The sequence below is a fragment of the Chelonia mydas genome, chromosome 2, assembly GCF_015237465.2.
Source record: "Chelonia mydas isolate rCheMyd1 chromosome 2, rCheMyd1.pri.v2, whole genome shotgun sequence".
NCBI classification, from domain to species: Eukaryota; Metazoa; Chordata; order Testudines; family Cheloniidae; genus Chelonia; species Chelonia mydas.
In genome coordinates this window covers 110,095,267-110,107,441 of record NC_057850.1, presented here as the reverse complement: position 1 = coordinate 110,107,441, position 12,175 = coordinate 110,095,267, and the positions used below count along the sequence as shown (strand labels likewise).

At 42.9% G+C, this 12,175-nt stretch overlaps 1 protein-coding gene across 6 annotated transcripts in view; it reads right to left on the bottom strand.

The window, feature by feature from the left end:
- Positions 1 to 4,944: 4,944 nt before the first annotated feature.
- LOC102944484 (TBC1 domain family member 7) overlaps positions 4,945 to 12,175 on the bottom strand; it is a 29,303-nt gene continuing 22,072 nt past the window's right edge. For 5 of the 6 annotated variants that reach the window (XM_007053086.4, XM_027820205.3, XM_027820199.3 and 2 more), the window contains 2 exons: positions 6,989 to 7,118; positions 4,945 to 5,194 (listed from right to left, as the gene is read on the bottom strand). In XM_007053086.4, coding sequence (XP_007053148.2) covers positions 5,108 to 5,194; positions 6,989 to 7,118 — 217 coding nt within the window. In that variant the 3' untranslated portion in view covers positions 4,945 to 5,107. Of the gene's footprint in view, positions 5,195 to 5,709; positions 5,769 to 6,988; positions 7,119 to 12,175 lie in introns of those variants that run through there. The other variant, XM_037893140.2, reaches the window with a different exon arrangement.

The window sequence follows — 12,175 nt, the reverse complement described above, 5'->3', positions numbered from 1 at the left end:
GCCTCTGGGTTTTTTCCTCCCCCAGGGATGTGTGCAGCTGGGCTGGAGTACATTTCCAGCAGGGGTGAACCATAATGGGAAAGAATGGATGTGTGTGAGAGGGTAGAGATGGTCCCTTGCCTCCCTAACGGTAATTTCCCCCTGCTCTTTGCTGCAGCCCTTCTGCCTTTGCCCCACTGTCTGAGGTGAAGCCCCCAAACACCCCTAGTCACAATCTGCCCAGCCATTAGCAGGGATTTCCCCCAGCTCTCTCACCACATCCCTGCTCAACTGCTTCAGCCTCTGACAACCCTGCTTGCCACTCATGCTCCCCCATCTCTCCACACTTCCTTCTCACCTCAACCCTCCCCTTCATCTTCCAGTCTTCTGCCCTGGCTCAGTGCTGAGCTCAGCTAGTGATGCAGGGCACTGACAAGTAGTTCAGGAAAGAGCTGATCAGTTCCAGATTCTGGGCATAACTCCTTTGAGGTATGATTAATTATCTAATATTTGACATTAGACTTCCAGTGTAGGACGCAGGTCACCACTGGGTGTGCAGAGAACACAGAGAGCAGGGGTGTAGCAGTGAAACTTTATAACGTGAACACACTTAGAACCATCTTTTGTCACAGTAACTAATTGCATGTTCTCTCTCTCTCTTTATATACACACACACCCACACCATTTAATAGGCATCAAGAATCAGTATGACAAAACTCCCTCATTTATGTGTGAAAAAATAGGGCTCTTAGTCCTGGTCAAAGTGAAAAGGTCAACACTTTAACTGTTGCATCACTAACTAATAGCTCCATAATATAAGAGTTTATTTAAAAGGAAAAAAACATTGATGAATCAACCCCCGAGTGCTCTCCCGTTGACTCCGAAGACACCACCGTAAGTCAATCTAAGTACGTTATTCACATAGCTGAAGTTGCGTAACTTAGATCGATCCTCCCCTGCCCCCCGGCCCTCCAGCGTAGGTCAGGGCTGAGTATCACTGCATGATTTTAATCTTATTCCCACTGTTTAGCGACTGACAGGTCCACTTGAAGTATAATTCCCCTGACTTCAGAGACATTACTCCCAGCACTTGTGTGCACACCTGGGGAAAAAAAATTGGTCCCCGTCTATTGATTTCAGTCAGAGGGCCACATGTGGAAACAGGCGTGAGTATATTTATGGAGCTGCTGGTCCACAGTTGATAATAAAACAGAGAGAGATGGGCCTGACCCAGATCCACAACTCTCGTAGGGAAGCTCACATCTGTTGCTAAACTTTCTGACATGAGGCATATACCTCACCAATGGGACTGAATGAAATCACTGAGTTGAAATTTTGGGTCCGGTTTTAAAATAAAACTAACCTCTCATAACCAGATGGTAGGTGCATGGAGCTGAACCAACTTGTTCTCTAGGCCCAATCCTGCCTGAAGAAAGATCAACGAGTGAACCTGCCCCAGCCTGAATAATGCACTTAGTGAAAAGAAATAGCCACATCTAGTAAGAGGGAGCAGAGCTATGATTGCAAATGAGTTTTTTGGCTGGCATTTTAAATGGTGGTGTTGGAATGGAATCATGACAGCATGTGAAGATTCATTCAGTGTTTACTAAAATGTTTACATAAAATAGCTATTGTTAACATGAGAAGTTCAAAACGGTTTGTATTGCTTACCACAGTACCCTTTGGGACGTACCTGTCCTAGTAAGGCATTTTGTTTGCATTTGGTTAAGTGGTGAGTTAGAGAACATTCTCCTGCAAACTTGAAAGCAGTCTGCATTAATGGGCACTTCTGATTAAACAAGCTCCTCTTCCCAGTCTACGAGTTGTTGATTCCTTGTCACTACAGAACACGCTTTCAATTAAAAAAAGAAAAGGTCCAAATGTAATCTGCAGTCCAAAGGCTTAGACATTTATTCTATGCCATACCTGTTTTTAATATTAGACTATACTGCTGAATCAGTCTTTTTTCTTTTCACTGAAGACTCCATTTCAGAGGAATTGCTCTAACTAGGTGCATCCCACTGGACCTTTTACAGACGGAGTTCTACAGCCATTCCATGGAGTACTTTGCCCTTGAGATTCTTCGAAGTGCTGCTGGACTCCATTTAAACATAAAGGATTTATTTGTTATGAAGGTGTAAGCAAGCCATGAGAGGCAAGCAATGGTAAAGACTCTTTACTGTTGTCTTTCTGTTCCATGATTCCAGCTGGAACGTCTCGGGCTTCAATAGGTTGGTTAGAGATCTATGCCTAAAAGACAGCCTCTCTCCCAGAACAATGACCGGGGCACCAGGAGACCTCACACCCTACTGACCACTCAGTGAAACTCTAAGGCCTGAATTTTGCAACTGCATTATTGCAGCATTAAGAACCAAGGTAGAATCTTTTTAAAAATAAAAAAGCAAGTTAGTGTAGAGTGAGACCCACCTGAAATGTTTTTTATTGAACTGAAGAGTTTTAGGTACTACTCATACCCAAGACCTCTTGACAATGTATATGGTTCTATAATCACACTTTAGTAACTTGCTCTTCCCTGTTGTTGAGGGAAAGACCCACACAAACACTGGGGGGGAAAGAGTGTGTACTAAGTGCCAACTGCACAAAGGAAGAGAGAATTTTTCCCCTTTCCACTTTAGTGATCTTAGTTCTAACAAAAGAAAGTACACCACCTCTTTTTATGCTGAAGGTTTTTTGGATTTAGTAACGGGAGATGTGCTGTCTCTGGCCAATGTTAAAGCATGTCTGAATTTCATTTAAGTATTTAAGAAAAGTTTTTTCTATATTCATAGCTACACTCTTGTTCCAAAAATCCCTTTTTAGCAACATGGATTGTTTGAAGCACCAAGCAGGAAACACTGATGTAAGTCCACCAACTTTACTTTTGTTCCGCATTTTCAAAGATAGGTTGATTTTTTTCCCCACTTCTGGTTGGCTGGTAGCCCTTAACATGTTGACTTGCATTTACACTCAATTTGATGCTTTTTTGCTAACCAGGATATAGAGAGCATATTAATGCAGATTCTTAAACACCGAATGGTTTATTTGTGACTTGTATCAAGCTCTAGGTGGATGGAAATTGTTAATCAACAAAAACCGCACTTTTAAATTGTTTTTAAAACTTTCACATATAAAAATATCCAGCAGCTAAAGTAGTTTTAACAAAACATGTTTGACGTTTGAAATGGATTAAAGGAATAGAGTCAGCAAACAACTGAACCTTTTTTGTTTGAAACAGCTGGAACAAACCCCCTTTCAAATTTTCTTCCTTTTCTCAACTGAATCTATTTGAAGTTGACCACAATTTGTTTCAGTGCCCCCACACAGCCACCCACCCCAAAAAAACCTCACCCCTCTCTACACAAAGGAAGTATTTTACTTTGCAGTTAGAGAATTGAACTGAATGTTTTCGGTTATCATGTCCTTCAAAATTTTAGAACTAGTAGAGCTATTTTCACACCTAGTTTACTAACAGATTGGGAGCTGAACAAAGCGGAAAAGCTTGTTTTCTTCTTCCAAACAGGTTGGATGAACTAGCTGAATAAACCGAAGTGAAGAAAATATTCTCTACAGCTGCAAAAGAGGCTACTACTATCAAAAATTGGTTTAGCACTCAAATGCTGGTTCCAGGTGCTTACACACTGACTTTCATTAAGACCTGGCAGCAAAAACAATGTGTGTTAAACAGGCTTATTTAAATACTCTCAATTTTTTTTAGATCTCTCCTATCAGATGAGGTGGATTTGTTCATCACTTGCTCAAACCTGTACACAGCTTGACCCTGCAATACGGTGAGAGTCTGATTCTCAAGAGGCAATCTTCAACTTCCACTGGCTTGAAGGAGAGATGAGGTGCTCCTCACTCTACTGTATTGAACCCATAGGGAAAGGTGTTGGCTTGGAAGAGATTAAAGCCACCAAACATAATTTTGGTACAGCATTTCAATCATGGCTACTGAGCTGTCTCACCTGAATTAGAAGGGAGGATCTTGAGGATGGCAGTGGTAGCAGAATCACTTTCTTCTTAAAACAGAGCAAACTGTTAAGTTCTCTATAAATGCCATTTTTTAAAAAAAAAAAATCCATCTGTTTCTGCATTCCAGAACAAGACACAACAATTCACAATTGTATACAGTTTTTAGCAAGCTGCTTATCTACCATAGTCTAATGTACTGCTGCCACTGTTCTTAACCATAAATTGAGGTATTACCTAATAACAATTAACATTTTAATGCCTATTCCCTTCTGTGTTCAAAACACACTATCACTTTTGTTACAGCATTGAATTACATACAAAGTTTTTTTCCCTTAGAACTTGATTTAACATTTTTAATTACATGGCACTAAAAGGCTGTCATTTTATTAGTGTGTATATATACCACCAAAGGACAGCTTCCTTTAATTGTCTTATTTAGACACAAAATGTAACTAGTTTAGTGGGTCATAAAGAGGCAGGCAAATCTGTTCTTGGATTGTGTATTACATCCTCCCCTGCTAAACAACTTATGTTAATGCCACAATTCAGAGGACCCTAGCCCAGTGGTTCTCAACCAAGGAGACGCATACCCCTGGGGTATATCAACTCATCTAGATGTTTGCCTAGTTTTACAACAGGCTACATAAAAAGCAGTAGCCAAGTCAGTACAAACTAAAATTTCATACAATGACTTGTTTATATTACTCTGTATACTATACACGGAATGTAAGTACAATATTTATATTCCAAATAGATTTATTTTACAATTATATGGTAAAAATGAGAAAGTCAGCAATTTTTCAGTAATAGCATGCTGTGACACTTTTGTATTTTTATTTCTGATTATGTAAGCAAGTAGTTTTTAAGTGAGGTGAAACTTGGGGTACGCAAGACAAATCAGACTCCTGAAAGGGGTACAGCAGTTTGGAAAGGTTGAAAGCACTGTACTAGCACATTTGAATGTTGCAACTATATTACCAAAATTACTGCTTATCACAGCACAACTCAGTCTTTATTTTTACTGCAACAATTTACAAATTAATCACCATGATATTTACAGCACAAATGTGAAACAATTTAACATCTACAGATACTAATCTAGGGAAGTACCATCAGAAGGTATGTCCTTCCAAACTGTGAGGACTGCAGCAAGTTCTCATACCAAATGTACCGGTGTCCCACAATGTTTGTGCCACAAATCAATAGCTTTGCTCACTATTGCGTCAGTGTTATCTTGAGGAATCTACAAAAGATCAGGAGACAGGTTTGTGTTAAGTTTGACAAGGTAGTCAAAGAGCCTAAAACAAAATATCCAGTCACTCAAAGTAATATTTCTATTCTCCATTCTGTTTATTTCACTTTCCAAACTTGTCATCTCTTCTCCCTAATCAAAATATTTACAAAAATGGGCACAGGCAGGACTTGCCTTTGGATGGATCCAATGTGTTCAGGCATGGCCAGATTGGCACCCATCTCATTGTTTCCACATAAAGGGAGGTGGAGGGGGCTGTCACGGAGTCCCCGGGCGATGCTCTGGAACTGCTCCCTATGAAGCCAGTCAGGACTCTGGGGAAGTCTCCTTTCTGTGAGCAGACTGTCTTCAGGACACACAGCTCACACAACTTCCACCTTCCTGGGTCTGACCTCGGAGCATTCAGCATCCTCTGCCCCTCCGTGCGCTTCCCACAGCGACTCCACCCAGGCGGGGTCTTGGGGAAGCCAGAGGGTCCTGCACCCCAACTTCGCAGTCAGACGCGACTCTCAGCCAGCAAAACAGAAGGTTTATTAGACAACAGGTACATGGTCTAAACCAGAGCCTGTAGATACAGAGAACAGGACCTCTCAGCTTGGTCCATTTTGGGGGGCAGTGAGCCAGACAACCGCGTCTGCACTTCACTCCACGTCCCCAGCCTGCCCCAAACTGAAACTCTCTCCAGGCCCTTCTCCTCTGGGCTTTGTCCCTTTCTCGGGCCAGGAGGTCACCTGATTCCTTTGTTCTCCAACCCTTTAGCTCTCACCTCCCAGGGGGGAAGGGCCCAGGCCATCAGTTGCCAGGAAACAGGGTGTTGGCCATTCTCTGTGTCCAGACCCCTGCATACACCTGCCCTCTAGGGCTCTGCAACGATCATACCTCTTATCCCACCACCTAGATACTTAAGAACTGCCTAGGGGGAACTGAGGCACCCCCACAATATTCAGAGGAAACATTAAGAACAGTCCCGCTTCGTCACAGGGGGTGTTTCAGTCACCTCCACAGTGAGCACTCTTTGGGGAGGGAGCAGACCAGGGCCAGGTAGCCTTGTGCCATCAACCTTGTAAGGAATTTCAAAAAATTAATACAGCTTGAAGCTACAGTAACTTTTCCACAGAAATCTCTCAGTACCACATGAACATGAGTAGGATCCAATGCCAGGATACAAGTCCTCGCAAGATGGCTCAAGGTAGTGCTGAGGCATTGATGGTCCATGCAGAGAGCCTACTGCCTCCATGGATGTCTGGAAACCTCTGCTCATTCAGTGTGGGGGAGGAAGAGAAGCCCAAATCACCCCCAACAGAACAATTGGGGGAGACTTAAAGGACAGTGGGTTCTCCCCATAATCCCTCCGATGGATTTTTCTGAAGGTGGTCATCAATCTGGCCTCTAAAGGTAAAAGCCTACATCAGCCATTCCTAAAACCCTGGGACCAGCTACCTTATGGATTCCTTTCCTCCCAAAAGTTTGTAACATTGTAATGACTGCAACTGTTATTAGAACTATGGTAAACTTAAAATTTAAAATATTACCTCTAAATAAAAATACATACAAACATTGATTGTGGGTTTAATGTAGAAAAGCAAACTGTCACTAAGACTGAGGGAGGTAAGGCAGATCGAGTATTACCCAGTTCTCAGAATTCTGGGTAATATTATGTAACTCATTTTGCAATGCTTTTTATCCCAATTGAATTAACAAGGGATAAAAAGTTGTTGTTTTTTTTAAACCTGAAAATATTTGCTATACCACCAAAAACAATGCACAGCTAGGACAAGTACTTACATTTTCCAGAAACTGCGTGATCTTCTCTGTGTTAGTCAGGGCCATTATCTTCATTTTAAAGGTTAATAAAATCTCCAGAGCAACAAACACAAGAATCTTGCAGGATCCACTAATAACTTTGTCCCAAACTCTAAAATAGTAAGTAACAAAGTCAACAAACCATATTAATCTGTTCTAATCTTTTATTCATTGCAACAAATCTCTTTTCCAGATAGTTTCCATGAATGTAGCAATGTATTAAATTATACATGCAGTACCTGTACCATCTATATTCAAAGTAAGGAAATCAAATGTCACAAGTTACTGACTTCTACTAAATCTCTAACTAGGATGGATTAAGGGCAGAGCAGCACAGTAGTAGTGCCTACTGCTGCCAAGCTTACACAAAGACCCCAATTAGAAATAAAACACATACAGATGTTCTGCACTGTTAGACGATTATAAGCTAAAACTTAACAAGCAGATCTTGTTCTGCTAAGTTTAATTATTACACATGGATGACTGTCAGAACAGTATCAGTGACAATGAGATTTTTTTTCCTGGTGCCAAGAAAAGGAATAAAATTAGCACATCTATAACGATAGTTGTCAAATAGTTAACCAACTGAAACTAAAAGTTCAGAAGGAATAAAGTGCTGAGCTAACTAAACAAGTATACCTACTGTGACCAAATATTCCATCTTATTGTATGAGAAGTGAAACTGATATCAACATGGTATCGTCAATTATGTTTCTGTAAATAATAATTATACACAGATAACAGCTACCGACCCTTCCAACCCACTCTCTTCCTCACATCCACACCCCCTAGTATGCTGCATAAACCTATAGATGTACTAATGAAAACTTTAGACTGGAACCTGGATGGTAAATTTCCAAGGGCTGTAAATAGTTTTACTACATGACTCCCTATTAAAAAATAATCCCACCCTCTTTCAATTCTTCAACCTTCATTATCATGGCTCTTCATGTCACCATTTGTGCTCATTCTCCAATCATTGCAAAATCTACACAGGACGTGAATTTCTAAAAAAACCATAAACCCCTCAGGCCTACTTTATACATCACAAGTCAAGAAGAAAAGGCACAAGCCAAATGATAGTGCCCCAGACAATGTTTACTTCCCAGATACTAGAAGTATAAGTTGTAGTGACTGCACAAAGAATTATAATCCTAAAAAGATCTGGGAAAGAGTCTTTCCAACATGTACTAAAACTAAGCTGCTGTGACACATCCAGCCTTCTTTCATGATTCTGCTGCCAGATTTAATTGGTGTGGTGAGTGAACTCATTACAGAAAGGGGTGGGGGTTTTAAAACCCCCCGAAACATTTCCATTGATACTCAACCTGTTCCCAAACAAGCATTTCAGTCATTTCATTTAAATGCTCATATTAAAACAACTACAATTAGTTAACTAATCCCTAGTTCACACCACCCAGGAGAATCTTTATGAAGGAAAGGAGTGGAGACAAAAGCAGGGCTACACTTAAATGCTGCATCAGCACAGCTGCACCAATGTAGCGCTTAAGTGAAGATGCTCCTATACCAACAGGAGAGAGCTCTCCCATCAGCATAGTTAATCCACCTCCCCAGGAGGCGGAATACATGGGGGTTAAATTCAGTGTAACTACATCACTCAGAGGTGTGGATTTTTCAAACCCCGAGAGACGTAGTTATAACACCGGAGGCGTGTAGTGTAGACCTGGCCAATGTTAGCACTAACCAGCTCTGTCTCCTCTTGCGCTCTCTCCTTAACTTCCAACTATTATTACTGCCCATGCAGCTCAATTAATTTAAAACAATAATTGGAATGTGAGTGTATGACATGATGATAAATACATCAGCGGTTGTCAGTGCCTTGTCTATGCTAATGCTACCACCAACCGAGCTGCAGCAGTAGAAAATTATAGAAAAAAGGCTAATGTAGAAGGCCACTGGGTTTATTTAATGTATTTATTTTTGTAATTAGGTATTTTTTTACATGGTTTCTACACATTACATCTTTATTAGTTCAATTGTTCTGATCCTAAAAGTTAGGATCAGACATACTTTCATGGTTTATGCTTCAGAAAACTTGTGAAGGTTAATTTATTATTATATTGATGGGGAAATGACTACAGAAATTTAAACTGTACTAGAAGTCCTATTCACTGTCACTGAAAGTTAAAGCAAACGCTCTACTTGTTAGGATGGGTTAGTGGGATTTTTTGTGTGAGACTAACATCCTTAGAAACGCAGAGGTGTTAAATTAGCCACAGAAGGGCTCTCCTACCATTCCTTCACTGGACAGAAACATACTGACAATTACAAGGAAAAAAATACAAAATGAAATAAGAATATGAAGCTTAAACAAAGTAAGCTTCATGCAAAATCCTGTGCTCATCAAGTTTTATTTACTGTCCATTGTTCTGTCAAAGAATGCAAAGAACTATTCCACATCTACACTTTTCCATAAACAAGGCACACATTACAAGTCTGTGTAAAAAGAAATAAAATGCTAGAAGGTTCTCAGGACAACTTCTTAGATTCCTCATCAAGTGCACTCCTTTACTAAAGTAAATTCTTATTCTGCCTTGTCTCAGTTCATTACCAAGACCTTCAGTAACTGTCCTGAAATACTGTTGTTTTTTTTCAAAAATTAGCAATACTTCATTCATTACTATAAAGTCTGTACAAATATGCACCTATAATCTCCTTCCTGACACATTTAAGCATAAAAAACAGTTACCTACCTACCTTTTGTAACTGTTGCTCTTCAAGGAGGTGTTGCTCATGTCGTTTCCATGATAGATGTGTGCGCACCCACATGCACGGCTCCTGGAGATTTTTCCCTTAGTGGTATCCGTAGGGCCAGCTCTGGAACCCCCTGGGGCCCCATGCTCATGTGCCGGTATATGGGATGTCGCCAGCCCTGCACCCTCTCAGTTCCTTCTTGCCGTCAACTCTGACAGTGGGTAGGGGGCGGGTCATGGAATGGACATGAGCAACACATCTCGAAGAACAACAGTTATGAAGTATAGGTAACCGTTTTTTCTTCTTCGAGTGCTTGCTCACGTCATTTCTATGTTATGTGACTCACAAGCAGTATTCCTGGAGGTGGGCTCGGAGTTAACAGACATGCAGCCTGCAACACCACTCTACCAAAGCTGGCATTGTCCCGGGCCTGCTGGGTGATGGTGTAATGGGATGCAAGGGTATGGACCGAAGACCAGGTAGCAGCTCTGCAGATACCTTTAATTGGTACTTGCGCAAGGAACACCCCTGAAGAAGCCTGCGTTCTGGTGGAATGGGCAGTTTGTGCCCTGCTTTTTCATAGCAGAACTTGATGCAGGCAGTTATCCACGACTAGATCCTCTGAGAGGAAACCAGCCGGCCCTTCATCCTGTCTGCCACTGCGACAAAAAGCTGCATCAACTTACGGAAGGGTTTAGTTCTCTCAGTGTAGAAGGCGAAGGCCCATCTAACATCCAAAGAGTGCAACCGATGCTCCTCATTAGTCTTGCCAGGCTTTGGGAAGAAGACTGGTAGGAAGATGTCCGGTAGGAAGATGTCCTGATTATAATGGAACTGTGACATCTTTGGTAAGAAGGCCAAGTGGGGACGAAGCTGGAACTTGTCCTTATAGAACACCATGTAAGGGGGTTCCCGATGTCAGTGCTCTTATCTCAGAGTTCCGGGGTTGAAGTGATCACTACCAGGAACGCAACCTTCCACAAGAGGAGCAGCAGGGAGCAGGAGGCTAGTAGCTTGAACGGTGGGGACCTGTGAGCCAAGAGATCACAAGATTTAAGTCCCACGGAGAGACTGGGTCGCGAATCTGGAGGTAGAGTCTCTCCAACCCCTTCAGGAACCTGATCGTCATTTCATGGGAGAAGACTGATCTGCCCTGGACTGGAGGGTGGAAGGCTGAGATAGCTGTCAAGTGCACCTTGATTGACAAAATGGCCAGGCCTGGGTGCTTGAGGTGGAGCAGGTAGCCTAAATGGATTGAAGCGAGGACCAGGATGGGGAAGGACTCTGGCCCAAGGCCCAACATGTTAAGCATTTCCACTTGTCTAGGTAGGTTGCCCTGGTGGAAGGCTTCCTGCTACTTAACAGAATGTGTTGGACTTGCGCTGAGCAGGGCGATTCCTCCACATTCAGCCATGCAGAAGCCACACTGTCAGATGCAGGGACTCTAGTTTCGGGTGAAGCAGATGGCCCTGGTTCTGCGAGAGCAAGTCTGGCCAGAGCAGGAGCTCTAATGCAGTTGCTAGGGAGAGCTCCAAAAGCGTGCTGAACCAGTGCTGGCGCGGCCATGCCAGAGCCACCAGGATGATTGCTGCTTTGTCCCTCTTGACCTTCAGGAGGACCTTTTGCACCAGGGGTATTGGTGGGAAAGCACATAGTAGTGCTCCTGTCCATAAGAGCAGAAAGGCGTCCAATGGGGAGCCTCTGGCAAGCCCGCATATCGAGCAAAACTGCTGACATTTCCTGTTCTGCCTGGACACAAATAGGTCCACTCGGGGAGTTCCCCTCCTCTGGAAGATGACACTGACCACCTCTGGATGGAGTGACCACTCGTGGCGAGAAGAGAAGGACCTGCTGAGGAGATGAGCCAGCAAATGTTAGGCTCCCAGGAGATGACACGCCTCGAAATGAATGGCATGCTGCACACAAGTCCCACACACTGAGACCCCTTGACACAGGGGAGACAAGTGGGCTCCACCTTGCTTATTGATGTACATCATCATGGAAGTATTGTCTATCAAGATCTGCATTCTTCTGCCCTTTAGGTAGTGTAAGAATACCTGGCAAGCCAAGTGTACCACCCTGAGCTCCCTGACATTTACATAGAGGGAGCAATCCTCCTGGGACCAGAGGCCCTGCATACTGAGGTTGCCAAGGTGGGTTCCCCACCCCAGATCCAAGGCATCGGGAGACCAACGTCACCGAAGCGAGCAGGGCCACAAAGGGAACCCTTGCCAACACCGATCGCGGGTCTGTCCATCAAGTCAAGGAGGACACTATATTCGACAGAATTGTGACCATTAAGTTCAAATGGTGTCTGCCAGCGGTGCAGACCAACCCCAACCACACCTGCAAGGGTCTGAGGTGCAGCCATGTATGCTGGACTATGTAAATACTTCCATGTGACCTAGTAGCCTGAGGCAAACCTAAGCAGTCGTGAGCAGATGGGCTCTGATG